The sequence below is a fragment of the Scleropages formosus genome, chromosome 20 (assembly GCF_900964775.1).
Source record: "Scleropages formosus chromosome 20, fSclFor1.1, whole genome shotgun sequence".
Classification (NCBI taxonomy): domain Eukaryota; kingdom Metazoa; phylum Chordata; class Actinopteri; order Osteoglossiformes; family Osteoglossidae; genus Scleropages; species Scleropages formosus.
The window spans coordinates 6,095,616-6,121,619 of NC_041825.1; the positions used below are offsets into that span (position 1 = coordinate 6,095,616).

A 26,004-nucleotide genomic window follows, 5' to 3' on the forward strand; every position below is an offset into this window, starting at 1 on the left:
CACCCCCCCATATTTTTCTGGTTGATTGGGCTCCATGACCTCAAACAGGGAGGCGTCATTCTTCTCCAAGCTAGTCAAGACCTGGGAACAGATGAGATTCTGGAGCACAGCTCAAGAAACGTTCAAGATTGGGTTGGGAAGGCCTTTCGACTATCCATTGTTCAGCGCCTTTCAACAAATAGCAGCTCGGTGATTGAGCAGATAAGTCACAGGCTCAGCATGTCCTGACATTTTTTAAGTTTTTTTTAAACACAATATCAGGTGGCATAGCAGGGAAGTTTGGGTGTGCTTTTCATTGTTCTTCTTAGTGTTTTGCCTGTGTCAAAGTGAAGTGTCCTGTTAAATGAGTCGGCACAGCAGCTTAGTCTGATACTGATACAGGGCGATCATTGAGTCGGATGTCTCCAAAGGCAGGAAGGGATGAGGACTCTGGGGACGATGATGGGGACACTTACTCCTTTTCTGCTCCGTAAACAGGATATGGTGTGTTAATGGCTCAGCGGTGTTCCCATTGAACGGCTAGGCCCATGCGAGATCACCGCAAGATCAGAAACGAGGGCTGCGGGGTGCCGTGCCGGACACTTACAATGAGTGTCTTTTTCAGCATTTCGCCCCAGCACAGCGTCCACTTTGTTGACTTTGCTGCTTGCTCTCCTGGAGTCTCTTTGGCACCGAGTTGCATTTTCTTTCATTGGTTTTTTCTTTGCTGTCGTTGCCACACACTTTTATTTGAACACAGCGGTTTGGCCGAGCAGGGATTTATGTAACGTGTATAAAGTATTGTGTAATTTTAAACTTCTACAAAACTCGGATAGACGTAGCTTACACTGAAATACCACAAAATAATTGCCAGGTTCTGAGGCAGTCAAAGGAGGATTTACGAGGCTTGGGGCGGCTCAGAAAGAAATTTTTTATTTTTTTTTTTGTTTCGTGTTGCCATCCTTTCATCCTCTACGTTGAAAGGTGACCTGGCTTCTTCTAGTTTCTTTTTTTTTTTTTTTTTTTTCCCCAAATGCTGGTGCTCATCACACTACTTGCTCCAGCTTGTAGAGTAGATCATTGGCTGAGGCTTTTACCCAAAGTGACTTAAAGTTTTCATTTCTTTATACAGCTGCCTGTGTATAGAACATTTTGGGGTGAATATCCTTGTTCAAGGGTACCACAGTAGTTATTAGGGCTGGACTTGAAGTAGGAGCTTTCAAATTGCAAAACTAATTACAAAAGTTAATTGTATATATGTAAGAAATTATGAAATCTTATTTTGTTGTATTTTGCTTATTTACAAGATTTTGCACTTCACAGATTTTTTTTTTTCGAAAATGCAACAATTCTCCTTCATATTCCATATCACACATGAAGTTTGAGTTACCAGGAAGATGGTAATTTTAGACACATTCACATTTGTTTAATCTCTTATGGTAGCATGCTTCACTGGCAGTAGGAGTTGGTGAATGAAATAATGAAGCATCTTCAAGAGGGCTTGGTGGAGAGTGTGGTAGATTCATGTGATGAAAATAGAAGCAGATGATATACTGATTTGCCCTCTCAGGGCAGGAGCTGAGATGGACTCATTGATCCCCAAGGCCCCTGAATAGGAGGCCCATTTACAAACTGTCCTTCCCCAGTAATTGGGGGAACTTCAGATCTGCAAAACATGACATTTTGCCCCAGGAGAGGTTTGAAACATTTTCAAATGGAGTGATGTGATAAAATTGTTCTATGGCCACATATACTGTATTTCATGCATAGGCTATTTAGCTTCCCCTAAAGTCTGGTGTCTGTACAATGTGGACTGGCTAAAACGTCACTGGGTTGGTCTATGAAACACAGAGTTGCAGCTTTGAGCGGTTCTAGTTTCAGTTAAGGTTGATCACTTCTGTAAAAACTGTCTACTTCAGTTTTTAAATGTGCCTTTGAAATGTCTTTTTCATCCAAAGCATACTCAAATACAAAAATATTTGATATTTTTTAAATATTTTAGATTGGAAGTGAATGCTTCTCTAGGCTCCAAGTCCATCTCTGGGTTTCTCTCTCATATTAAGTGGTTCACATGCATCTGCGAAACAGGTCTACAGGGACGTGGCCATACCGCATTTACATTACTTACTGATCCTAGCGTTTTGTTGAAACATGAAGCCTATTATCAGGTTTACAGCATGGCTGATGTGCTTGAAAATGGGGACCCTTTGGGGTTTCGTCTGATTCTGACTTGGACTTTAATCCATTTCTGTAGTACCTGAAGAACCAGCCCCAAACCGGACAGGCCAGTGGAGGAATTTCGAATTCTCTCCTTCACGTCTGTCCTACTTGCGTTTGCCCTTCATGGGCCTCCTTTACCTGAACCATTGCTGTAATTGGAGCATGTCCTTAGGCTTTGTTGACGTATCGTATTTCCAGGCATTTCGCCAGCTCTATTTTAGCAGAGGTCTGCTAACTTGAAGTAGGCGTTCTAGCTTGAAAATTGTGTTTTTTAAGGTAAGATCTTCTCTCACAGGGGTCTTGTATGCTGACCAGTAGCACCTCCCTGCTCCACGTTGCCCCTTGTATGCGGTGCAGTGTGAGGGGGGGCAATGTGGACCGAAGCCTGTGGCAGTAATGTGATGTTTATCTCTAATCGAACCCTCTAATCTGTCCTGTTCCTGGTAGCCACCCGCGGGAATCCGGGCTGCTTAAACTTCGCAGCAGCATCAGATGAGCCCAGGGGTTACAGTGACGATCCGCCCCCGCACAGATCGCAGTGATTCATCTGCTGTGTTTAGTTTTGCGAGAAGTTACACAAACTGGGCAAGAATCGTTACTGAAAAAGTCGTACACTTTCTGTAAAACATGAGCAGCGATATGATGATGTCAGTTTTGAAGCTCTATCCTCACCCTTCTGTGTGCCTGGCTTGTAAAAAAAAAAAGAAAAAAACTCAAAGGGTTCTGGACAAGAGACTTTATAATATACAACATGTGATGTAGCCGTGTTGCCGTACACCCCACCTCCCCTCATGTGCCTCCCATAATGACACCATCTCTCCCTAATGACCTGGAGGTGTGGAGCGCACATGTTGTCAATTAGCACCACGTGCGCAGTGTATGTGTGCGCGCACGAGCATGAGGCTCACAAGTGATCGGCCGTAGGCCAGGCCTGGGCTCCAGCTCCCTGGGCAGGGACTTTGTGGTTTTTGGACAGACTTTCTCGAGGCTACCAGACCAGGCCCAACCAAAAAAGAAAACCTGTCCGTTCGGTGTCAGTTCCTCGTGTTGCCTTTTTTCAAAGAGACAGGTAGTTGACTGTACATTCAGTTGGGTACAAGATTTCCCTTGTGACAGAGGAGCAACAGTACACGCCGTCTTTGGGACGGAAGTGGAAAAGGTAAGAAGGCAGCCTTTGTGGCAGGAGCTCAGTTCTCCTTAACGTCACGGGAGGGTCTGCTCATGCACGCAGCTCACTTCTCTTTGGTCTGTCTCCAATAACGGGGGCATTCCTCCTGTCATCAGTCTCACGGACTGCCAGTGGCACTAAACGTTATCTTTCCATCGTTGGTCACAAAGAATACAGCAGCTCTGGCTGCAGTAATTTATCTGTGTTAGGATATGTGTACTATGCCATATATTCATATTTAGAGGCTTCTGTTCCTGTGAGTGTGGGACAATGTAGAGCCCATGGATTCTTGCATTAAATGTCTCTCGTGTGTCATTTTCCAGATCAGTACTGGATCGCTGCTGTTTACAGTTGAGACCCTCCAATGATTCTAAGGGGGGAAAAAAAAACCGTTGCTATTCTTAACAAAACAGCTGCTGGTAATGCATGTTATAATTAGGGCCCGTTTCCTGTGGAAAAACATGTTGTTTCCCTTCCTGCTTGTGCCCATTGTTTTGTGAGGTATGGTCTCTGTCACTTGTCCTCTCTTGCTCACCATGCTGGTTTGCTGCACTCCTCCACCAGCGCTGGTGCTCCAGTCTTACCAAGGTGCTACACTCGGGTTCAAGCCAGAGTGACGGAGCAGACGGTGGGGTGGGGAGGGGTGTTCAGAGGATCCCAGTATAAGGTGGGTAGTTCATCCTCATTTAGTACAGAGTTGAAACAAAGGTGTCATTGAGATTGTTTGTCCACGCCTGTGATGATCAATCCGCTGTTTCATCTCTTTCTTTATGGTTTCATTTCCTGTGAGCCTTCTGGTTTTCTTCTTTAATGTTGGCTTTCCCGGTAAATCACGTTATCATCGATGAGTAATGGGCGAAGCCGGAGCCTTTTCTCATACCCCTTCGTAGGGGAGGACCCTGATGAGCAGGTCTCTGCACACTCTGGTCCTGCTTTTCTTCACGCAGCCCTCCTACATAAGGCCCCATTGTTCACGGTGGGAGAACGGAGGCGCTCAGGACAACGTCGAACCCACTTAAATGAGCCCTCTAATGAACCCTTTTAAAAACACATCCACCTGACGTGTCCCGTAGTCACGCTGTCACAGCAGTTCACTCTGTTTTTCTTCCTCTTCTCAGAGAGGGGTGTGTATCTGCTTCACTCTGTTTTCCTGGAAGTAAAGTGGCCAAGGTTTCCATTTTCGGAGACATGAGCTCTTTATCGGGAAGTTGTAAGTGTTCCAGGTCAGTAAAATTAATTGCCAAGACCCCAGCAGAAGTGTGTGTGTAAAGGTTATTACCTCAAACTGAAAGCTTCTTTTGTGCTGTGTGGGTCCTGCAGCGGGTCCATGACAAAACTGGGAGCCTTAATGTTCAATCACCTGAAATTCCTTGCACTTTCAGGTTAGCGTTAGCCGTTAGCCCACAGCTTTGCGTGAGCCGTCTGTCCAGGGGAACTCTGTGTAATCCTCTTGTCTGTAATCCTATTAAGAATGTATAGCGTTTAGAAGTTTTTTGTTATGGAGGTTAGGTCTGTTTAGATGAGGCATTGTGATCTCCCCTGTATTACACAATATACACTTATACTGAACACACACACACACCACGCAATTATCGGATGCGTAAATATGAAGGTGGGCTGTTGAGATTGTTTTACACAAGCGATGCTGTAAACCACAAAAATCTCAATGAAGCCACAAACAGTTTGTCTTTAACTTATTGCAAAGAAGTATTATGGTTATTAATGGCAAGAAATTTTGTATAGATGAATATATGTTCAGCTAATAGCCTTCAGGGGGTTTTGATTTGTTGCTTTACAGGGTTGAGCATTATAGTAATAATAGGTTTGTTTTCCTCACCTCTGCTGCCAGATGACTTTCTCATCACAAAGTACATCATTTATGACTCTGCTATATCTTTATTGAAGAATTTTTCACTGATTTGCTTTTGTCACTGTTAAGTTAGTGTACTGTTACTTTAATGCGTCTTCTACAAACGTGTGATATGTGTTGATTGGTCATTTGCTTCATCTGTAACCTTGAGAATGCAAATGTATTCAGGACCGAGTGCTGTATAAGAATACATTATATTGTGTGTAGATTAAAGCTCCTTTAGTTCACTGGAAATTAAAGGTGGGTGCAGATCTCCTTTAGTGCGGTACGGTTTTGCTTGAGGGGGGCATAAGAACACTGTCATTTGTAATTTCAATTTGGGTTGATTTTGACACATGAACTCTTGTGAAACGGAATAACCGAGATAACACCTGGCATGCAAAGTGTAGCGTTTGTGTGCGTGCCAACACGGTTGAAGAGGACAGCGCGTGGGTTTCGGAAGCTCATTCCGGAGACAGTCGGTCATTAAGGCAGGAGGTGATGAATTGGCAGGCTGTGCTCCACCCACTTTTGATCCGTCTGCTGCTCACATGCGATGTGGAGTACCAACCACCGCTCAACATCTGTATCCCATCACAGCTCCGCGTTTCCCTCCCATCAAAGCTTCTGCTCGCTGGCAACCACAGCTCTGTCCGCTGCGGTCTTCTCCATTTTGGAGATCAGTTTCATTTATTCATCCAGCTTATGTATTTCCGGCATGTTCTCCGCCTTTATTTTCATCTTGTGCGACAGACTTCATTTGCTGTAGCGGCAGGGTCATGTGCGAAGTACGACGTGAAGTTTCTACCGGGACAAATTGAGGAGAACATGGGCAGAAGTTGAGTTTGGTGCTGTAACTGTGTATAACTGTATCAGAGATCGTGTATTGATGTGCTGGATGTCATTGTTTGTACCTCCTCAGGGTCAGAGGGACAGATGGAGTTTTATTCTTCCCTGCATTCTTGCATTTCCCAGAAGCGCTTAACAGTCATACGGGAAGTGCATGATGCAGTGTGTGACAAGAACAGGCTCGGTGGGATGAACCCTGCCCTGATAAGTGCTGTCGTAGGGGCGGCGCTTGGTGGAGTGTTGCCTAAATGGCTTTCGACCCACGCGGCACACTGCATGGTTGAAAAAACATTATCAGGCACTAAAAATAATGTCAGCTCTCCCCCCTACACAGTGCTGCAGGAACTCATAGCATGTGCTGGGTGGGTTTCAGGGGAGGGGCTCCATCTCCTGGTGTTCACCCAGTGGAGTCCACCTGGCCCGGTCCAGAGTGACCGCTTGGCATTCTGGGAGATCTGGAACCACCCCTCTTTCTTGTATAAGCAGGACACCATAACCAAACTGGTCCAGCATGGAGACACTCCAAAGCAGTGTTGGGGCAGTGGGTTAACCAAATGCAGAGCACAAATGGTTTCCATGTGTTCAGAGCAGGTTTGCTCACATGTAGAAGATGTACAAGAGCTTTTTTGAGGCCATAGAGTACATTTCTGCTGCAAGAGACAGAGTGCAACCTTGAACTCAAGAACCAGCATTTCATCCATTTGCATTTAGCTGATGCTTCTCTTCAAAGTCACTTGTAATATTGAGCTGTTCACAATTATTTGCCCATCTATATAGCTGGGTACTTCAACTGGAGAATTTTTTACTCCCAACTTAAAGGTACTCCCCGTAGAGGTGGGATTTGAACCTGCGGGTCCAAAGGCAGGATTTGTAACCACTCCTCTAGCAACTGCCCTGAAATCATTTGGGAAGTAGAAGCTGTAGTAAAGTGAAATTCTGCGGGAAGGTTCAGCGTGGACAAGACCAGCAGCTGCAGATATGGCGCGGAGATCATGCCTTTCACCGGGTGCCAGCTGTGCTTCGGACATGCGGGTGGGAGGCAGCGAGAGTTTATTTGCACTGCGCTTGGTTTACATCGCTTTCTTTGAATGGGTAAGCGGCGGGATGAAAGGGTGACCATGGGCCATTCGTCTCCAAGGGTAAACATCGACGCAGGGTCTGGTTTCCGCAGCCGCTGCCGCACCGGGGGCCTTGAGGGCCACTGCGCCGGAGCCCCGGAGAAGTCGAGAAACAGCTGCGTGTCTGTCTTTGCGGTTCCTCGACTGGTGGGGGGTTTGTTCGGTGTACCAACCCCTCTCCCAGCACACCCAAGGGACCCCACAGCTTTTGGGACCCACACACTCTACAGTGGACAGAGGACATCACAAAGAAAGAGCCTTAAAGTCCACGAGACCTTTGGTCATGGGTTTCATTCTAAAGCCAAGCACCTGCTCGTCTCCTTTATTTTATAGGGCACGCGCTTCAAAGGTGTGTCGGGACACACTGCTTCCACAGGGCTTCGAGCCATAATTGAGAAAACTTAAGTCGGAAAAGAACGGGCAGATGGCGGTTGTAATTCAGAGCAGGCCGTAAAGTGACCCCCGCCCACCTTCGAAATAATAAAATATTATCCGGAAAGCGTAAAAGCTCGAATTAACCATTGCAGTCCCAGCAGACATTAGTTAACCTTCCGGGATGTGTTCGGTGCGCAGGTCAGCATGTGTGCTCACGTTTTAGGTCCTGCGCACGCACACACATACACGCACACACACACTCTTCTGGTTGCAGCTCCCTCGTTTGCACTCATCCAAGACCTTGTCGCTGCCGCTCAGCGGAGCGTTTCGACAGCCGACAATGTACGACGCGATAAGCACGGCGTTTGCACAGACGCGGTTCCCTCCGCGCACATCCCGTCATAACAGCATCGCCCGCCGCGTCTCTGTCTGTGACCTCCAGCTTCTTCCGCTCTCTGCAATGCTCTCTGCAACACACTCTGAAAGGACACCACGCGCTCATCGGCGCATGCGTCCATGCAGGGTTTACCATGGTATTGGGAAATCCCAACCGGGCAGCGGTCCAAAATCGACGAGCGTAAAATGTATCGCAGAGGACGTGTCTTACCTGGACGGTGGACGGCAGGGTCTTCCTCTGCGCTGTCTCTGCTTCTGTCTGTGTGCTATAACCGGCTCTTTCTGCGAATGGAAGTGAGCCAAAGAGCCCCATGTAGCAGTGTCAGGGCATCGCCGGTGCCCGAGGTGCGTCCAGCCAGCGCTACACGTCCGCTTCCTCTTCCGCCCCCCCCCGTCACCACTGCTCCAGACCGCCTGTCTCCATCCAGCCGGAGAGCAGAATGCAGTCGCAGGTGGTACTCGCAGCGTGCGGCTCCCGGCGTCGTCGCAGCTTTGTTCCCGGGATACTGTCCTGGCGGGCCTCGGTTGTCGCTCCCAAGGAGAACAAATGTTTGGGGGGGGTTGTATTTTGAGATGATTTGCCCCACACAGACTCTCTGCTTTCCTCGATGCTCCTCTCTTGTTGTGCCTGTGTGCCAGAGAGCTGTTACTGAGTGTGACTCCAGCCAGCTGCTGGCTCGGAGGACTGTTGCTGTGCGGGCGTGCGTCTCTGTTTGTGTGTGTATGTGTGTGTGTGTCTGTGATGTTTTGGCCTGGCTTTCATTAACTGTGTTTGCTATGGCTCGGCCTTGCGGTGCTCCAACATCCTGGAACGCTGCCTACTCACTGCGGTCCGCCTTTCACTAGAGGAGCAGCCTGAGTGTTTGCGCGCCCTTCTTTGTGCGAGTGTCTGTGTACGCGACGCGCCGCTGTTTGCATTCCTGCTCGTGTGCGTCGCTCCTTTGTGCATTCAGAAATAGTCTTTTTCATACCTCCACACGCATTTCTACTTTCACCAGAGGCGCCACGTGTGAATGTGAAAAGCAGGAGCTACCTTTTTTTTTTCCTGGTCGCTCTAGTAGAAGGTGTTGTAGAAGCTGCTGGAATGCGAGACCTTTTTCAGGCTGAGCGTTGGTGTGCCGGGCCACTTTGGCACACCCTCCGGTGTTTGACAATAGCCATCAGTCAAGCGGAGGTTTCCTGGTGAGCCTTTAGACGTTCCTCGACCGCATCGCTCCTTCGAGCCTCCTGTGGCCGTGTCGTCCCACGCAGCTTCCTTCAGGATTGTTATCTATCTATCTATCTATCAGTTATACCTGTCTGTATCTCTGTCTGCCTCTGTTTTTATCAATCTCTTTCACTTTAATTTATGCAACTTCCTTATGGATCATTATCTATCTATGTATCTATCTGTCTGTCTATCTGCATCTCTCTCTGTCTGTCTGTCAACTTATCAATCAGTCATGCTGTGCCGTCACTGGTAGTCAGACAGTCACGGAAGGTGACCCTTTAGCAGGGCAATGTAAGTAATAATTTGTAAGCTATATACCATATTTACTTGATGTTAAGGTGCCATAGATTGGAAGACACAATCGCAAGTCCTTAAAATGAGAAGAAAATGTGCATGTTGGAATGGAGGGAATGTGGTAAGCGTTGCACAAACAAGTTGTCAGTAGCCTGTCTTCTGGATGAGTGATTTATTGATTTATTTATTGTCTATTAAATTTGAAAATATTAAGTTAATTGCTTTATATTTGTATCTTTGTCTTAAAGGCTTCACACTGTGAAATTTTTCCAGATGTTTTCCAGCCTTTCTTTGAATGAAGCTGCAGTTTCTGCATTTGTGATCAGCAGCACCCTTCTAGTAGTTTCTGTCACCAGATTTGGAGCAGTCTAATCTACAGTAGATTGACAGCAGATGAGTAATCACTGCCAGTTCTGTACTCTACCAAAACCTGAGGTAAATGCTACCCCTTGGATTTCTAGTTGTTATGTTACTGTAATGTAATGCTTAGGTTTTTTTTTGGCCACACACTGATTACACACTAATGCAGTTCCCTGGAAGAGAAGGGGTCAATACCTGCCCCAAACCTGGAAAGGTGTTCATCTTTGCTGTCTTCCTCAGATTTTATCGCTCCAGGTTGTAAAAAGCAGTCACAGTGCGCACCTGTACTCCACTTTGTCCATCTTCCACCCTACAACAGTTACAATAACTGGGGTGTGTAGCATAGTGATTAGAGCTGCTTCCTTTGGACCCAAGGGTTGCAGTAGGTTCAAATCCACTCCAGTTGTAAGGTATTTACCCTAAATTGCTCCAGTAAAATTATCCCGCTGTATAAAAGGGTGAACAATTGTAGGTATCTTAATGTAAGGCACTTTGGAGAAAAGCATTAGGTAAAGGCAGAAATTATATATTAAGCGTTACAGGACTACTCTTTTTTAGATCTGGCTCAGTGACAGCGGCAATATGTGGATGTGTAGAAAGTACTTCTGCAAAGAGAGGTGATAAATCTGCAAGGGCGCTCATAATGGGTTAATGACAACATCGTGCTTTTAGACGGCATGCATTTACAGGTGATGTCCCAGAATGCCCGGCATGAGTTCAGATTAAAGTGCATACTTGCAGAGGAGCAGCGAGTGTGCAAGTTGCTGGGGTCCTTCTGGAGTTTTCCTCTAAGGCTCTGCTGTACTCTGTTTTTAATGGCGTTGACGTGCAAAGCAGAATCTGCAGCCAACTCGTGGGGCAGGCGGGAGTCAAAAGTTCAAGCTGAAGGGGGGCGGCCAGGAAGGGTGGGCGCTGAGCGAGCTGAGCCGGGGGGGTGGGTGGATTCTCTTTGTGTCCACGGCACGGAGCTGGAAGCTGAATCCTGCATCCTAGAGCACGCAGCCTGGGTGCGGAACCCCTGGCTTGTCCCTCTTCAGGAGCAGCTTCGGTCGCGGAGTGTGGAGACACCCTGTAATCTACCCCCGTGCCTTTTGGGGCCGGTTCCAATGAGGCCGACTTCTGGAGAGTCGGCAAGTCCTTGCGTTCCTCCTCCCTTGGCTCGAGCGAAGTGTTACTGGAAGTGAACAGAAGGCTGACTTCATTCCGCAGCTCTGAAATGCAAGCCGTATTGCTTTTTATTATATAATTACATTAATCACAAAAACACGAGTAGGAAATGCGAGCGCCGCTGTCCCGTCTCCCCGTGCCAACACGCGCAGTAAGGTAGGGACCCCGACCTGTTGTCTCAGTACATCCACCTGGCGATGAAGCTCATCTCAGGCTGGCACATCTCCACATGCCTGTTTGGACCGTTTAGTGTCTCATCGGCCCAAAGGTCGACCGGGGCCCCCTCCGCCCCACAAGTCCCTCTTCGAATTCTGCCTCGATGACATCCGTGTCCTTTAGTTCGCGGTACAGTTGGTCCCGACTCACGAACTCACTTGAGTCGGTTCGCTTCTCAAAAAGTGTGTAAGTGGAGTATGAGATGGAGGGGCTGGGGGTTCGCCGCCATCATTTCTCTATACAGCTACTGGTGTAGCATGTGCCTCCAAAGACCGTGAGAGCTGCGCGCCACGTGATTGGAATTGATGCTCCACCATAACCATTTGTCCATGAAGTTCATGTGGGTGAAAAGTTTGTTACTCGAAAATTCATAAGTCGGGGAACAGCTGTACTTTCAAACAATTGTGGAAATATGATTTTGATACTTGCGGTGTCCTAAATTGACATAGAAAGCACTTTTTGAAGGACACAAACCCTAATGGCATGTTTCAGTACTACGTTGCTGTCTGTCTGTCTTTATTCTATGTTACCTCACATACACTGGTATGCTCCAGTGTTTACGTGTGAAGTGTTTCCTTATTTAATAGAGGATCTTTTATAAAAGGGTTCAGTCCCTGCAAGTTTATTCGCAGCTTCTCAATCATCAATGGGGGAAAAAACTCAGTCCAGCTGACTCTGTAAGGCATGCAGTGGGGGGTCAGTGTTGGGTTCTGTTGAACCAGTTTGTTCACTTTTCACTGGGAAAACAAAGACCCACATGCAGGACAGTGGTGTAAACACCTCTTTCTTCTATTTTCATGAAGATATTTATCTAACACGAGGGGGTGCGGTGGCGCAGTGGGTTGGACCACTGTCCTGCTCTCCGGTGGGTCTGGGGTTCGAGTCCCGCTTGGGGTGCCTTGCGACGGACTGGCGTCCCGTCCTGGGTGTGTCCCCTCCCCCTCCGGCCTTACGCCCTGAGTTGCCGGGTTAGGCTCCGGTTCCCCGCGACCCTGTCTGGGACAAGCGGTTCTGAAAATGTGTGTGTGTATTTATCTAACACTTTCCTCCAAAGCGACTTATAATGTCAGCTACTTAGAATTATTTACCCATTTATACATCTGGGTAATTTTACTGGAGCAATTTAGGGTTAGTGCCTTACTGAAGGGTACTACAGCTGGAGGTGGGATTCAAACCTGTGACCTTTGGGTACAAATACAGCAGCTCTCACCGCTCTGCTACCAGCCAATTCTGCGACATTATGAATTCTCGCCATGCGTTGCTTTGAAGTGCCCATGTGTGGACAGCAATACCCTAGTATATGAAAAACTTAAGAAGTGCGGTGGTATCATAAATGGAATAAATGTTTTCAGCATCGGGCTTTCAATTCAGTGCGTCGTTTAGTGCGGTAATCTGCTATTCGAAACGGTCGTTAATGGCGATGCCTTTTGGTAGTCATATTGTCCACATTAAATATTTACCTTTGTTTCTGACTGCTGGAGGGTAAAGAATTTGAGCAGGGTCCAGGGGCACAGTCTGAGAGGCTCCGCTGGTTTATTTGGAAAAGAGCTCCATCCAAGCGTGTCACATTATACTGAAGACAGTCCCTGCTGTGTCCCCTCTCCCACAGTCACACATCCACAGAGCGAGCAGGGCCTCTCCTGGCCCCTCCCCCACGCAGCGCACGGTCAGCTCCAGCTCTGCTGAACGCAGTCCTCTCGATCGTGACGCTGCGCGTTTTACCCTGCCGCTTTCAGGGCTCCCAACCTGTGTGTCAGATCATGGTTTTGTGCCCAGTTCCCATGTGTTCTTGGTGGAAAGAGACACTTTTGGCAGGAATAGAAGAAGAGGAGGAACGTTACTCTGAGAGTGGGGAGCAGTGTGGGGTCTCCCGCAGTCATCAAATGGAGCGGAAAGCCTCCCTGCTCCCCTCCGCCGGCCTCTTCATGCTACAGGGCCTTTCTATCAGATAACAGCAGCGTTAAAAATCACAAGTCTGTCTGCTGACATGCTTATTCCCAGGCAGATAACGAACACACTCACACTCTTTCTCACACACACACAGACATAGCTAGAAATACATGCGCCTGCAAGCTCGGGTGTAAAGGGTTAACCGCACATCACCAGACCAGGAGAAACATGGGTAATGTGTGTAAGTGATGCTTCTCTTCCAAATGGAACATGCTTTATAGTTGTTTACTGTTTATTTTCACAAATGACCTATTTGGGCATATGGTGTATATATAGGATATAATGGGTGGCATGGTGGCACAGTGAGTAACGCTGCTGTCTCACGGCGTCTGAGTGGTGCGAGAGGACGTGGATTCGATCCCTGCTCAGTCTGTGTGGGTTTCCTCTGGGTGCTCTGGTTTCCTCCCACAGTCCAAAGACATGCTGTTCAGGTTCACCCACAGTGTGTGAGTGACGGAGAGAGTGTGTTCCACTGATGTATGGATGAGTAACCCATTGTAAGTAGTGTATCTAGCAGTGTAAGTCACCGCGGAAGTTGCTTTGGAGAAAAGAGTCTGCTAAATAAATAAAATGTAAATATTTGGAAGGAGTCTGTGTGTGCAGCACTAAAACTGTAGCTCTATGTTCTGTGCTAAAGTGACTGTGTGTTCGGAAAGGAGAGAGTGGGGTAAGGCAGTGGTCCAATGTACCATGTTCTGTTCAGTGGGAGGTGTCAGGAGCAGTTCCTGCAAGCAGCACTGACATCTGAACCACCACCTATGTTCCTCTCCAGCGAAATGGGTCCAGCTCAGCTCGCTGTGATCAGCCATGGAAACCAGGTGTGTTGTACAGATGCCAGCCAGTGTACAGCCAGCGGCGCCTGTGCACGCTTTGGTATCTCTGCACTGCACTGCACTTGGTTTTCATAATGAGTTAATTATATGTGAATAAATACCTGCAGCTGTGTGCTTCAAAGGGCACTAATGAAATTGGGGCACAAGTTGCTTTCCTTTTGCGTTAGATTACCTTAATTATTTGGAATTACTGCATTGCGATCTGATAAAAGAATATGGTTTTCTTGTTACAACACATTTTTGGGGGGGAAGTTTTGTGTGTAGAGGAGGGGGGAAAAAGCAGCCCGAGGGATCCTGGCCATGTCCTACATGGTATTCAGAGAGACTGGCCTTCCATGCAACACGCATTTCATTTGTGACACCTGTTGACAGCGAAGGTATGTAAGTTTGGCACCCGAATAAACCACAAAGTGAAAATAATACTCCTCCAGTCACCATAATTAGTGGTTCTGGGTATAAAAATGGAAAACCAACCTGCAGTGTTACCCAGCATGCCGTGTCAGTTACTTTAACTGTGTCATTACTGCTGGGGCGTGTAGAGACTGTTCTGTGTTATGTGGGGGTGGCACAGTGGGTAGCGCTGGTATCCCGCAGCACCTGGGCTGCGTGAGTGGATATGGATTCAAGTCTGTCTGCTTTTCCGAGCGTGCGTGTTCTCGTGGGTCTCATCTCGCGGCTCTTGTTTCCTCGCACAGACTAAAGGCAGGTGGACTGGTGACTGTAAATTGCTCTTAGTGTGTGTGAGCATGTAATGTTATTTTCTTATATGCACAAGTGAGTGGGAAAGATGTGTGCGAATGTGAGAGCAGCATGGGAGGTGGCTGGTAACACAGCAGACCTTCATCATCAACAGATGTCAGAGAGCAAAGGGGGTGGGGACATACCATGTTATTCAAGTGTTGAAATGGGCACCACGGTACTGCCTTTGACATCAGTTCATTTAGCTGACACTTTTCCCCAAAGTGACTTACAGTGTTGGGCTACTTACACTTATTCACCCATTTATACAGCTGGGTAACTTTACTGGAGTAATTTTTTAGGGCAAACACCTTGCTCAAGGGTACTAGAGCTGGAGGTGGGAATCAAACCTGTGACCTTTGGGTCCAAAGGTAGCAGCTCTAACCACTTTGCTACCAGCTTGTAATTTGTCACTGGTGTTGAAAGCGATTTCCGGGTGCATATTTTTTAGACATCTGTAGTGAGTTTTTAGTAGATTACAAATCAATGCTCACAGTTGCCTTAAAAGGGTGTATTTTAGGCATATTGTATTTTGTAATAGATTTCATAACAGGCTTTCCCTGGAAATGAACTGTACATTCTGCTTCTAGAATAGATGATGGAAAATCCTGGAAATCACCGCCATGGAAATCTCCTTAATCCCTTATTAGATACGCCGTTTGTTGTGTCGCTTACGAGACGGGTCTGCGGCTTTGCCTCGCGTGAATTTCACCCTGGTCGCCCCACCCTTGGGCTTCGCTTCGATTATTCAAAGCGCTCTTTGTGACATTTTGGAAATGGGGTGCGTTTCACTTGCAAGAAATGTCTTTTTTCCCGGCATGTTTGTACAACGGAGTTCTGATTCCGTCAAGTGTGTTTGTTATGCGCCCATAGGTGTGTGTGCCAGTGGAAGAGGAATCCATGAAACATGTACATTTATTCATTTAGCTGACTTTTCTCCAAAGCGACTTAAAATCTAGGGCTACTTCCACTTATTTACCCATTTATACAGCTGAGTGATTTTACTGAAGGAATTTTCAATTAAATAACTTCCTCGTGCGTACAACAGCTGGAGATGGGATTCAAACCTGCAACCTTTGGGTCCAAAGGCAGCTGCCCCGGTGTTGGGCACCGAGGGGAGTGGAGCTTATCGAGGGAGCGCATGACGCCCGAGGTATGTCCTCCTCCAGCCTGGGTTCCAGCACGGAATGTTCCGGCGCCTGGTGCAGGACCGTCCTCGGGTGGGGTGGGGGTCCAGATGGCACCGTGCCCATTGAGCTCATGCCGGATGGCTCACGCTCAAACATTTAATAACCCTTTCCTTTTTATCATGGCCCCACCTTGTGTGGGACTGGCTCCCCGCTGCCGCTTTTCACCATCCTGTTAATGATTACATGTGTCCGGTCGGTGAAACCAGGACACGGCGCACAGAGGGGCTGACGGCCGCTGCAGGTTTGCTCATTTCTCACACACAAATCCACGTGTGATGTGTAATCATTGACAGCCAAACAGTAGAGAGACCTTTGTCACATCCTGTGTGTCACTGATAAACCACGAAAACCGTTATTGTGTCCGAACGTTGATAATTTTTTGATGGAGAGAAGTAGGGACAAGGGGAGTCCAGTTCTGAAATTCACAGAGGAGAAACTGACCGCTCTTTTCTCAGGGTCCTTTTTTTTTTTTTGAGCTCAATAGGATAGACGGGTGAATGAGGACAAGCAACAGCCACTACGCCCCCTCCCCACCCCACCCACACACACGTTGTTAAGAGCATAAAACATTACATAAATCACAAATGCGCCATTAACTTCAGGTCATGTCGAACAAGCGCTCTGTGCTCAACATGTACGGGATTCGGCTGCAGCCAGTCGATGGGCCACAAATTTAAATATGACACGTCTCCTACATTAGGTGACATTTTAGTCTGTGTCATGATCATACATTTCATAACTATGTAAGAAATACTGTGCTGTTTGTACCTAACAAATGTGGTAAGCATTAATGGATGTGTTGCATGTCTTAAATTCTTTGGAGATTTTCCTCTTTATACGGTTGTCTGCTAGAACGTTGCTGGAAAGATGACTGGAAGGATGAAACTGAAATACCACAAGCCATGACCTGGAGATATGGCTTTTTCTTACTCTTTCGTCGCGATGAAAGGCCAGATAAGATACCTGGTTTCCATTTGGAGGGAATCTGTTAAACAAGAAAATCCAGTAAATTAATTTCTCTTTCCATTCGTACGTCTTTTAACTTTGTAACACATTTTTTCCGGACTGTCTTTTGAAGCACTTTAGATGCTTCTTCATTTGCAGTCTATAATTGTGTCCATTTTAATGGGGTTTTGTGATATTTTAGCAAAAGCAGATGTAAAAGTTTAAGGCTCAGGAGCACGTCACAATTTTTACCATTGTAACTAATGGTAAAATCTTTCAGTTGCGAGAACTCACATCATGAGAGGTTTTTCAGGAAAAAACTTACCTCCACAATTACTTTCTGTAAATGAAAATGTAACGAATGAGTCACGCTGTTCCAGTCTATCATGGTCCATAATGTATGGCTGCAGGGCTTATTGCAGTGTATCTAACGCCATGAATCATTTTGGAGAAAGGTGTCCGCAAAATACTAGTTATTAATAGTTAGAAATTACCTGAAGTGCTAAATGAATAGATGTAAATGTCTCAAGCCATTATCCGGAGGCACTCAAAATTGTAAAGTCGAATTCTCATCATTCAAATGGACATACGGTATCGCCGGGGATGACTGTGTTAATTTTCTTTACATTTATGCATTTGACTAATGCTTTTCTCCAAAGTTACGTACATAGATCATTAGCTGGTATTTCGCTAACATCTTGGTCGATGCCGTAGTGCTACGCTGCATTAAACAAACGCTCTACAACCCTTCGCCCATCTGTACAGCGGTGCGCTGTCGATCAATGTTAGTCTTTGGCCTGCAAAGCAAAGCTCGTATTGCTGAGCTGTATTTTAGCTCTACAGTTCAAAATTCACTGCTCGCGATATATTCAACTAATTCGGCAAACTTTATCGGCAATGCCAAAAACGGAGAGTTCATTTTTTCGCCAAAATATAGCCAGGTATCCTCTAGTCACTTTAAAATATGGAATGTGCTTTTGTAAACATTTTTGCAGCTGGGGTATCTTGACAGGAATAAACACCGAGGTCTCTGCAGACACCACGTCGCTGGATATATTTAACATTGTAAGTCGCTTTGGAGAAAAGCGTCAGCTAAATGAATAAATGTAAATATCAGTATGTATCCTGTCCTATGGTCTTCAGTGTTCAACCCCATACACACCTCCTGCACCTTCCCTCCCCATCTGATGTGGTGTTTGAGGTCTGGTGTGCGGTACATCTGTCGTCTCTTCCTGTCCCTCGGCTTCCTTTTGTAAACAAGCAAACGGAGACGCATTCGATGTGAAACGGACCGAAGCGGACCATGTTGTCCCCTTCCTCTCAAACAGCTCATACCCGACCACTCGCTAACATATTCCTTGATGCAGAAATCCTGTGTGTGTCGCAATACGCTGTCATGCCCATGTTTGCTCTGGAATATCAGTCTGTACTGCAAACAAGACAATTGTCGTAAGGAGCAGGAGATGAGATCAGTAGGAGACTTTTAACTGGTCTACAGCTTGTTTTAGTTACACTTTAGCCTCATTATTTCAGGTATACACTGTGTACAGATGTATATGGATGTCAAATTGTCTGTCATAGACAACATTGAAGAAACTAAAAAAAAAAAAAGCCTGTAATAATAATGATGTTTCATTTATTGCCATTAATTATTTGTATAATCTAAAGTCATGGTGATCTCAAACCTATCCAGCAAGCACAGGGCATGAGGTAGGAAGCAATCTCACTCACTCACTCTTCCTCTTTTGCTCTGTAATGGCAAAATCACCATTTTCCTTGAAACATGTCTTTGGACTGTCAGTGCAGTCCTGAACATATGTCAACATGGGGAAAACATGCATCCTCCTATAATGAACTGAATGATTATTTTAATTTTTTTCTTATTTTTACCATGAGTAAGACTGATGGATGATTCCACTATCCATATTACAAAAATTTGTGATAGACTTTTACTGGCAACGCGAAGTTCCCAACTCATCAGCATCATGCAAGCAAACTGTGATCAATTAGCAGTGGAAGTAACTTCCAAATTCTTACAAAGAGGTAAAAATTAGAGCCAGCTGAAGTGGAGGAGGATTTCTTCACCCAAAGTGTGAGATGGTCAGGTAGAAGCTGTATGCATAGTTATTACATATTTAATTATTAAATATTGGGCCCTTCTTCCCGTATTATCTCTATCATTTTCTAAAATGCCTTTTCATGGTGGATTTTACTCTTCTTAGGTTGTCTTTGCTGTGCGTACGGTATGTAAAGGCCTGTTGTCCATTCAGTGGAAGCATCTAGAATTTGTGGGAAATGCAGGGAGGAAGCGAGGTCTTTGTTGTCTCATCACAGCCAGCCAGCAGTAGAAATGGATGTACTGAGATCTGGATCGCATCCTCCCCCAGCCACCACCACCACATTGTCAAGTGCTGGACATTCCTCTCCAACCTGTGACAAGGGAACCATTGTTTGCTCTGTGTATCTGCGTCCCATGCCTTGTTTGGTGGGGCGAATCCCGTTCGTTCAAGGTGGACACTTTACCCCTCCGCCGCGAACTGGATCACGTAGGAAGGGGAATGTGATCCAACTGTGCGTCCCCGCTAATGACCACAGTGCGATGTCACCCTGCCAGCATATTACTGCGGTAAAATCTGGGAGGTACAGCAGCCAAACTGCATAAAGCGTTGTTTGTAATCTCGCACAATGAATAACGGTGCTTTTTGGATAATTTTGAAATTGTTTAGAGGAACCTGATATCAGTATTCCACACAATGGATTACATATAGATTTGCCTTGCATGACGTGTGCCTTGTGGCCGGCTCTTCCTAGATATCCAAGTTGAGCTGTGAAGGAACTGCTGCTGGCTTCCTGGGTGGGACTTTCAGCGGGGATCTTCCCATCCCGCAGCAGCTGTGACTGCATGTCCATCATAAGGAATTGTATATTGAAATTTTCCTCGGGGAGTACGGATGGGCTGGGGGAAGCACAGTTCGGGTTGTTTTGCCAGATAGGTTGCAGGTGATGACACACTGGCTGTATTTGTTCAGTAAGAGTCTGGTTTCATGACGGAAACTCCTCGTCCCCGTTGCGATCGTTTGCATTTCGAACACACCCATTCCTTGATTTGCATCCATTCAGATGATGAATTTTCACCTTTGCAGCCTATTGAAGTTATGCATTTAAGTCTAATTTGCAATCTGTGTTTTTGTACATTCAAATATTTTTGTTGGCAATATGAGGCAAATTTTTTGCAAACTTTTCAGTCAGTGCCTGGTTTGAATTGGCACTTACCAGTCCAGTGTTTACACTGATATGGTAACAAGCGCAGTACTATGTACTTTCCCTCCAGGTGGTGGCTTGTGCCCCGCATTGATTGTGATTACTTTGATTTTCTCTAGTAAATAATCTGTATCATTAAATAGATTTTTTTTTTTATGTCCAGTGTCATTTATGATCAAATAAAAATACAGGCAGTCCCCAGGTTACGAATGAGTTCTGTGTCCTCAGTCTGTCTTTAAGTCTGATTTTGACGTACTTCAGAACAGTTAAGATATGGTGGGTATCTAACGTCACTTTGTCAAATGTTTGTCTTAGAAAGGTACAAGATGTACTATATACTATGCATAAAAACCTTAAACAAACACTTCCGGATGCACTAAAACATCTTTAATATAACAATACGGTAACAATAATAATACAATGTAATAATGTATAATAATAATATTGATAATGACAATGTTGAGAAATGTAACTACAGTATTTATAATAGAGAGAGAGATGATAATAAATGTTGCTACTGTGATGATGAACAGAGGACCAATGCACCTAAACAGCATGTCTTTGGAGTGTGGGAGGAAACTGACGCAGACACGGGGAGAACATGCAAACTCCACACAGACAGTGCGGGGATCAAACCCACGTTCTTTCGCACCACCCAGGCACTGTGAGACAGCATCGCTACTTGCTGTGCCACTCCAGTTATGGTTCATAACTATGGGTTGTATGTAAGTCGGGCGTTCGTAACCTGGGGACTGCCTGTAGTCTTTTCTCTAACATTTTTAGTGTAATTTTTACTTTTCTTTACTATACATACCCTACATACATACATATGTAGATGTACAGTACTGTATTTTATGACAGTATTTCTAATTGTTTAATGACAATTGCTGGGAATTTACTAACTGTATTCTCTGCTGAGATAATATTTTGTTTGGTTTTTGGGTGATTTTGGGGTGTATTTGGTAGAATTAGTTACAGTTGGGTCATATGAGAAAATTGTACTTGTCACTTCAGTTTTACAAACCTTTGTGTAATGAACGGAGTTCCAGGAACGAATTAAGACTAATCGGTGCGCTTCCAAATTTAGTAAAAATGTTTTTAAGCTGCTCGTTTCTCAATCCAGGTCTTGCCGAACCTTGTGCTTTCACTGCTTTCTCCAGAAATGCTGGAGCAGTAATGAGTTTTCAATGTTTCAGCTCAAACTAGGGTTTCTTCTCCACAGCTATTAAATGTTTACATGTATTGAGAGAGGAAACAATTGTTGTTTTGTTGTTTTTGCTAACAGTGATGATGACGAAGTTACAAAATACTGCTGGCCGTTATTAAGTTACCTACATAGTCCCGGATTTAGTCAGTACTCGTTAGACTACTGGCTTTCCATGAATCCAAGGTCAGCTCTGGAGATTTAGAGAACTTCTGTCCTACTGAACTCGGAGAACTCTGTCCTCACTGAGGTATCTTTGCTTCTGTTGCTGAAGGTATTAGAACAGGATGACGCTGCAGACGCAGAAGAGGAGGAGCAGCATGAGGAGGGTCAAGAAGCGGAGGACCTGAGTCCAGAGGAGAGACGGACTTTGGAGAGGAAGTTGAAGAAGCTGCGGAAGCGGGAGGAGAAGGAGAGACAGCTGAAAGAGGGCAAGAGCGAGACGGCGCCTGAGGAGCAGAAGCCCACAGCAGCCCAGCTGGCACTGCAGTATCTCATCAAGTAAGACAGAGAAGAGACAGCTGGTAGCATAGTGCTTAAAGGTGTTGCCTTTGGATCCAGAAGTTGTACATTTGAATCCCACCTCCAGCTGTAGTACCCTTGAGAAAGGTACTTACCGTAATTTACTCCAGTAAAATTACCCAACTCTATAAATGGGTAAATAATTGTAAGTAGGTTAACATTGTTGTAAGTTGCTTTGGAGAAAAGTGTCAGATAATTGAGTAAATGTAAAGACCTCCGTTTGAGTGTAGTGCCTCCATGGTGCAACATTCACAGCCTTTCTACAAGCCTTTCCCCAGTTCTGTTCCCAATATTTAGAGCATGTGTGACTGGAAAATAATTACGATAACAATCACGCCAAGTTATGCGCTCCATGCTGGCTGCAAGATGATTATTATAATTACAGTCAAAAAATGGCGAGCATTCCTTTTTTTTTCCCCTCCTCTTCAGCTGGAGACCAAGCCTTCAAATCCTGCCACTGGAACAGATCCAGTGTTGCTCTGTGGGGTTTTCTTTTGGTTCTTTTCTGTATGAAGAATTCATAAACATGTTTTTTTGGTCTTCCGTTGTTTTGCATAATCTTCAGATTCATAACCTGTATTTATTGATTGCCTGCCAACATGAGTTGAACACATACTTTTCTCAGTTTCTTGTTGCAGGACATCCTGCCATTGTATGCACTTCAGGAAGGCTCGAGTAGAGCTTAACGTTTTTCCTGGTTTTTTGAATAATGGTATGACTACTTTCGAGACCGTTTAAGCAACTTTAGTGGCAATGAAGAGGCTGTGTGGCCTCATGTTTGATCTGTCTTTGTTGTAAAATGTCTGATTTCTCATAAACAAACACATCATATTTGCAGCCAAGAATATAAACGGAGGACTGTCATTGATACCGACGCGAACGACACCTTATACCATGCTCAGAAATATTGCTCTTTGTCATTTAAATAACCAGTAAATGTAATTTTCTGGTTGAATCTACACCACTCTACATGTGGAGGTGTAAAAGTGGTTTGCCTGGTGTAAATGCAATGTAAAAACTGTGGTACCCATCTTTTCTTGAGTGCGAGTTACAATCCAGCCCTTTGGGGGCACCCCATACACTTCCAGGACCAGGTAATATGCAGGTGGATCCTTTCAGAGGCATGATTGGAGCTTGTCCATCAGCTCTTACTGGAAGTCTCACATGCCGCAGTGGGAGCACACATGACGCTGCTGGAAAAATCACAGTATATACAGTATACCCCCACCTTACCAAGGTAATTTGTTCCCGGAAACCCTTCGTAAGATGAATTCTCTTAAATAAAACATGTATTTACTGTTGGTGTCAAAGGTAAAAACGTGTAGGCTTTCCTGACCCCAAAATTGACACCCATTTATGCTACAGTATTACCAGATCCCATTAAAATGGACACAGTTACTTCAGTAGTTAACGTTACTTATTGTAACGCACAATCAAGGCAGTTTCCCTTCATCCAATTCCTCTGTGCTAAATAATTACTCTATAGGTGTCTAACTGCGCTCGTTCAGCTCCTTCGTTGTTGAGATTTTTTTTTAATCTATTGAACAATCCAAACACTCACAAGAACATTAATCCAACATTACTATTAGATACATACGTTAAAACTTCCTCGATGGGGCTATCCACCATTTATATAATCCAAGAGAAATAAATCCAATTTTCTGTAGGTCTTTAGCTGTTATGGTCTTGTGACCGGGGATGATCTGTTCCTCGGGGCTCTTGGTGTGCAGCTGCACAGAGGGAGCAGTAAAACATGGAAGGACAGGGGGTTGGGGTTGTGGGGGGGGGCGACGATGTTGCCAATTAGCAGTCATCTGGATCCAGTTGCGCTCGCGGTCGGGCTCCGTCCTCCGCCGGCACTCGGCAAACAAACATCTCGACTGTGATTGGAACCAGAGCACCTTGACTGCAGGTCCTCCCTGTTGCGTGCGCTTTCATCGAAGGCCATAACGGCTCTTCTGGGGGAAAGAATGCCGCACGCCTGCTGATACCTCTGCGCTTGCCAGCAGCGCCAAGCTGAAGTGTTTGTTATCGTACGCTCATGTTGGAGAGGGTCTGTATTAAGACATGCTGCTCTAACCTTCAGTTTGTTTTAACAATATATCGAGTGAAACAGTAAAACTCACTCGTCTGGGTTCAGCGTTAAACCTCAGGGTTGAGCTTGTTTACATTTAATTCCATATTTAGTCTGGATTTGTCATTGTTCATACTAGTACAAATAATTGTGAAGTTGTTTGCAGTGAAGTGGATACCAGAGTATACTTTGTCTTTTAGTGTTAATTATTGGTGAATTAAATTTTGATACAGTTAGCTATTTTTACTGGGGTACTGGCATATTTTCTGATTTGTATTTACAGTTCCCATCATTTTATCTCATACTTTAATTTCAGGCTATGTTTTAGTGTATGTGGTAGTGGAATAGGTCTACACAGCTTTTGGGGGAAAAATAAGGGCAGCTGGTAGTGTAGTAGTTAGTCGCTCCTTTGGACCTGAAGGTCACGGGTTTGAGTCTCACCTCCAGTTATAGTACCCCTGTGCAAGGTACTTACTCTAGAAATTGCTCCAGTAAACTTACCCAGCTGTATAAATGGGAAAATACCTGTAAGTACCTAATGTTTTAAGTCACTTTGAAGAAACGCTGCAGCTAAATGAGTAAATGTTAAGAAATAAATAAAATAACTGATTCTTAATACCATGTGCTGTTTAAACCCTGGACCAGCTGATCCTGAAACCAGTTTCCTGAGCCACAACAAACTATACAGAAAGTCTGCATAGTATTTTTTTTAATAGCTTTGATGAAATTCGGTTATTTTCCTCTGACTGTAGCCTTTAATTATTCCGCAGGTGTAGGGTAGTGGTTAAAACAAGCTGTCTTTGGACCCAAAGATTGCAGGTTCTGATCACACCAATGGCTACCATTCAGCAAGAAGCTTACACAGTTGTATAAATGAGTTAATAATTGTAGGTAACTAAATATTGTAAGTTTCTTTGGAGAAAAGCATCAGCTTGATGAGTAAATGTATTAAGAGCCCATTATAGGTGCTATTGTGGAATATCTGATGTGAATGTTTATGAATTGGAAAGGTGTAAAGGAATAAAGCCTTTGTATTGAAACAGATAACCCAGAAAGACAGTAAAAACAGACATTCAAGCATTCGGTCTGTGCACGCCAGGGAACATATGAAATTCATTTATTAAGAAAGGAAAGAGCGAAAATCCAAACGTAAGTCTAGTTTTTTCGCGGAATTTGTGGCCGAGATTCTGTTGCCTATAAATACCTCGAGGTTTAAATGGAGGTGAAGGGAAGATTCATCACACAGGCTGTCAGCACTTGCATGTTTTGTGTATATAAAGTGTAACACCAGATATCTATGAGGTCTGATTTGCTGCACTCAGTGACTCATAGTTTCTCTCGCTTTTCTTCCAGGTTAAACTGTGCTAAATCTAAAGGGTATAGGTTTGCTAAACGCAAAACACCATCTGCATACCATTTCAACTAAACACACAAGAGAAGCCAGAACGGTGGTCTTTGACGCAGCTCTCTGCCCTGTGATGTGAGGGTACGGCTCTTGGGTACGCACACTGGTGGTGTCCTCCTCACTCGGGGTGATGGCGCAGATACTTTGGTTTTTAATGTGCGCATTTATGGTGCTTAATAGTTCCTTTTTTCGATGTTTCAGCTCTTTGCTTCATTAGTGGTGACATTATGAAATACCTTTTCCCCTGGAAGGTGCATACAGCCAGAAGCAGTTGGAAGTGTTGTGGTTCGAGCTGCTGCCTTGGGCCTCAAAAGTTGGAGGTTCGAATTTCATCTCTAGTACTTGTCAAAAAGAGTGTTTCAAGAAAGAGAAGTTGTGTTGCTGTTAAAAAGAAATAATTATGCTAATGTAGTACCTAGTTTTTACCGTGGGCTCCTGAGCTTTTCAAGTTGGAAGCAAAAGAAGAATTTGACCAGCACTTAAGAGGCCTAAGCTAGTAGTGTAGTGTAGTGGTAAGAGTACCTGTCTTTAGCTCCTCTGGTTGCAGGTTCAAGTTCCAGCTGTAGTACACTTTGGGTTATTGTAAAAATTGTTCAGTTCTATGAAACAAAGTAAATAATTGTAACTACACTAAGATTTCAACTATTTCATTGTAATCTACCTACAGTTACTATTTATGCA

The 26,004-nt window shown here is 45.0% G+C and overlaps 1 protein-coding gene across 1 annotated transcript in view; it reads left to right on the plus strand.

Moving 5' to 3' along the window:
- Window positions 1–26,004, plus strand: part of chlsn (cholesin) — a 71,950-nt gene that overhangs the window by 40,168 nt on the left and 5,778 nt on the right. Inside the window, exon 4 of the mRNA XM_018734955.2 lies at window positions 21,597–21,823. Coding sequence (XP_018590471.1) covers window positions 21,597–21,823 — 227 coding nt within the window. The remainder of the gene's footprint in view (window positions 1–21,596; window positions 21,824–26,004) is intronic.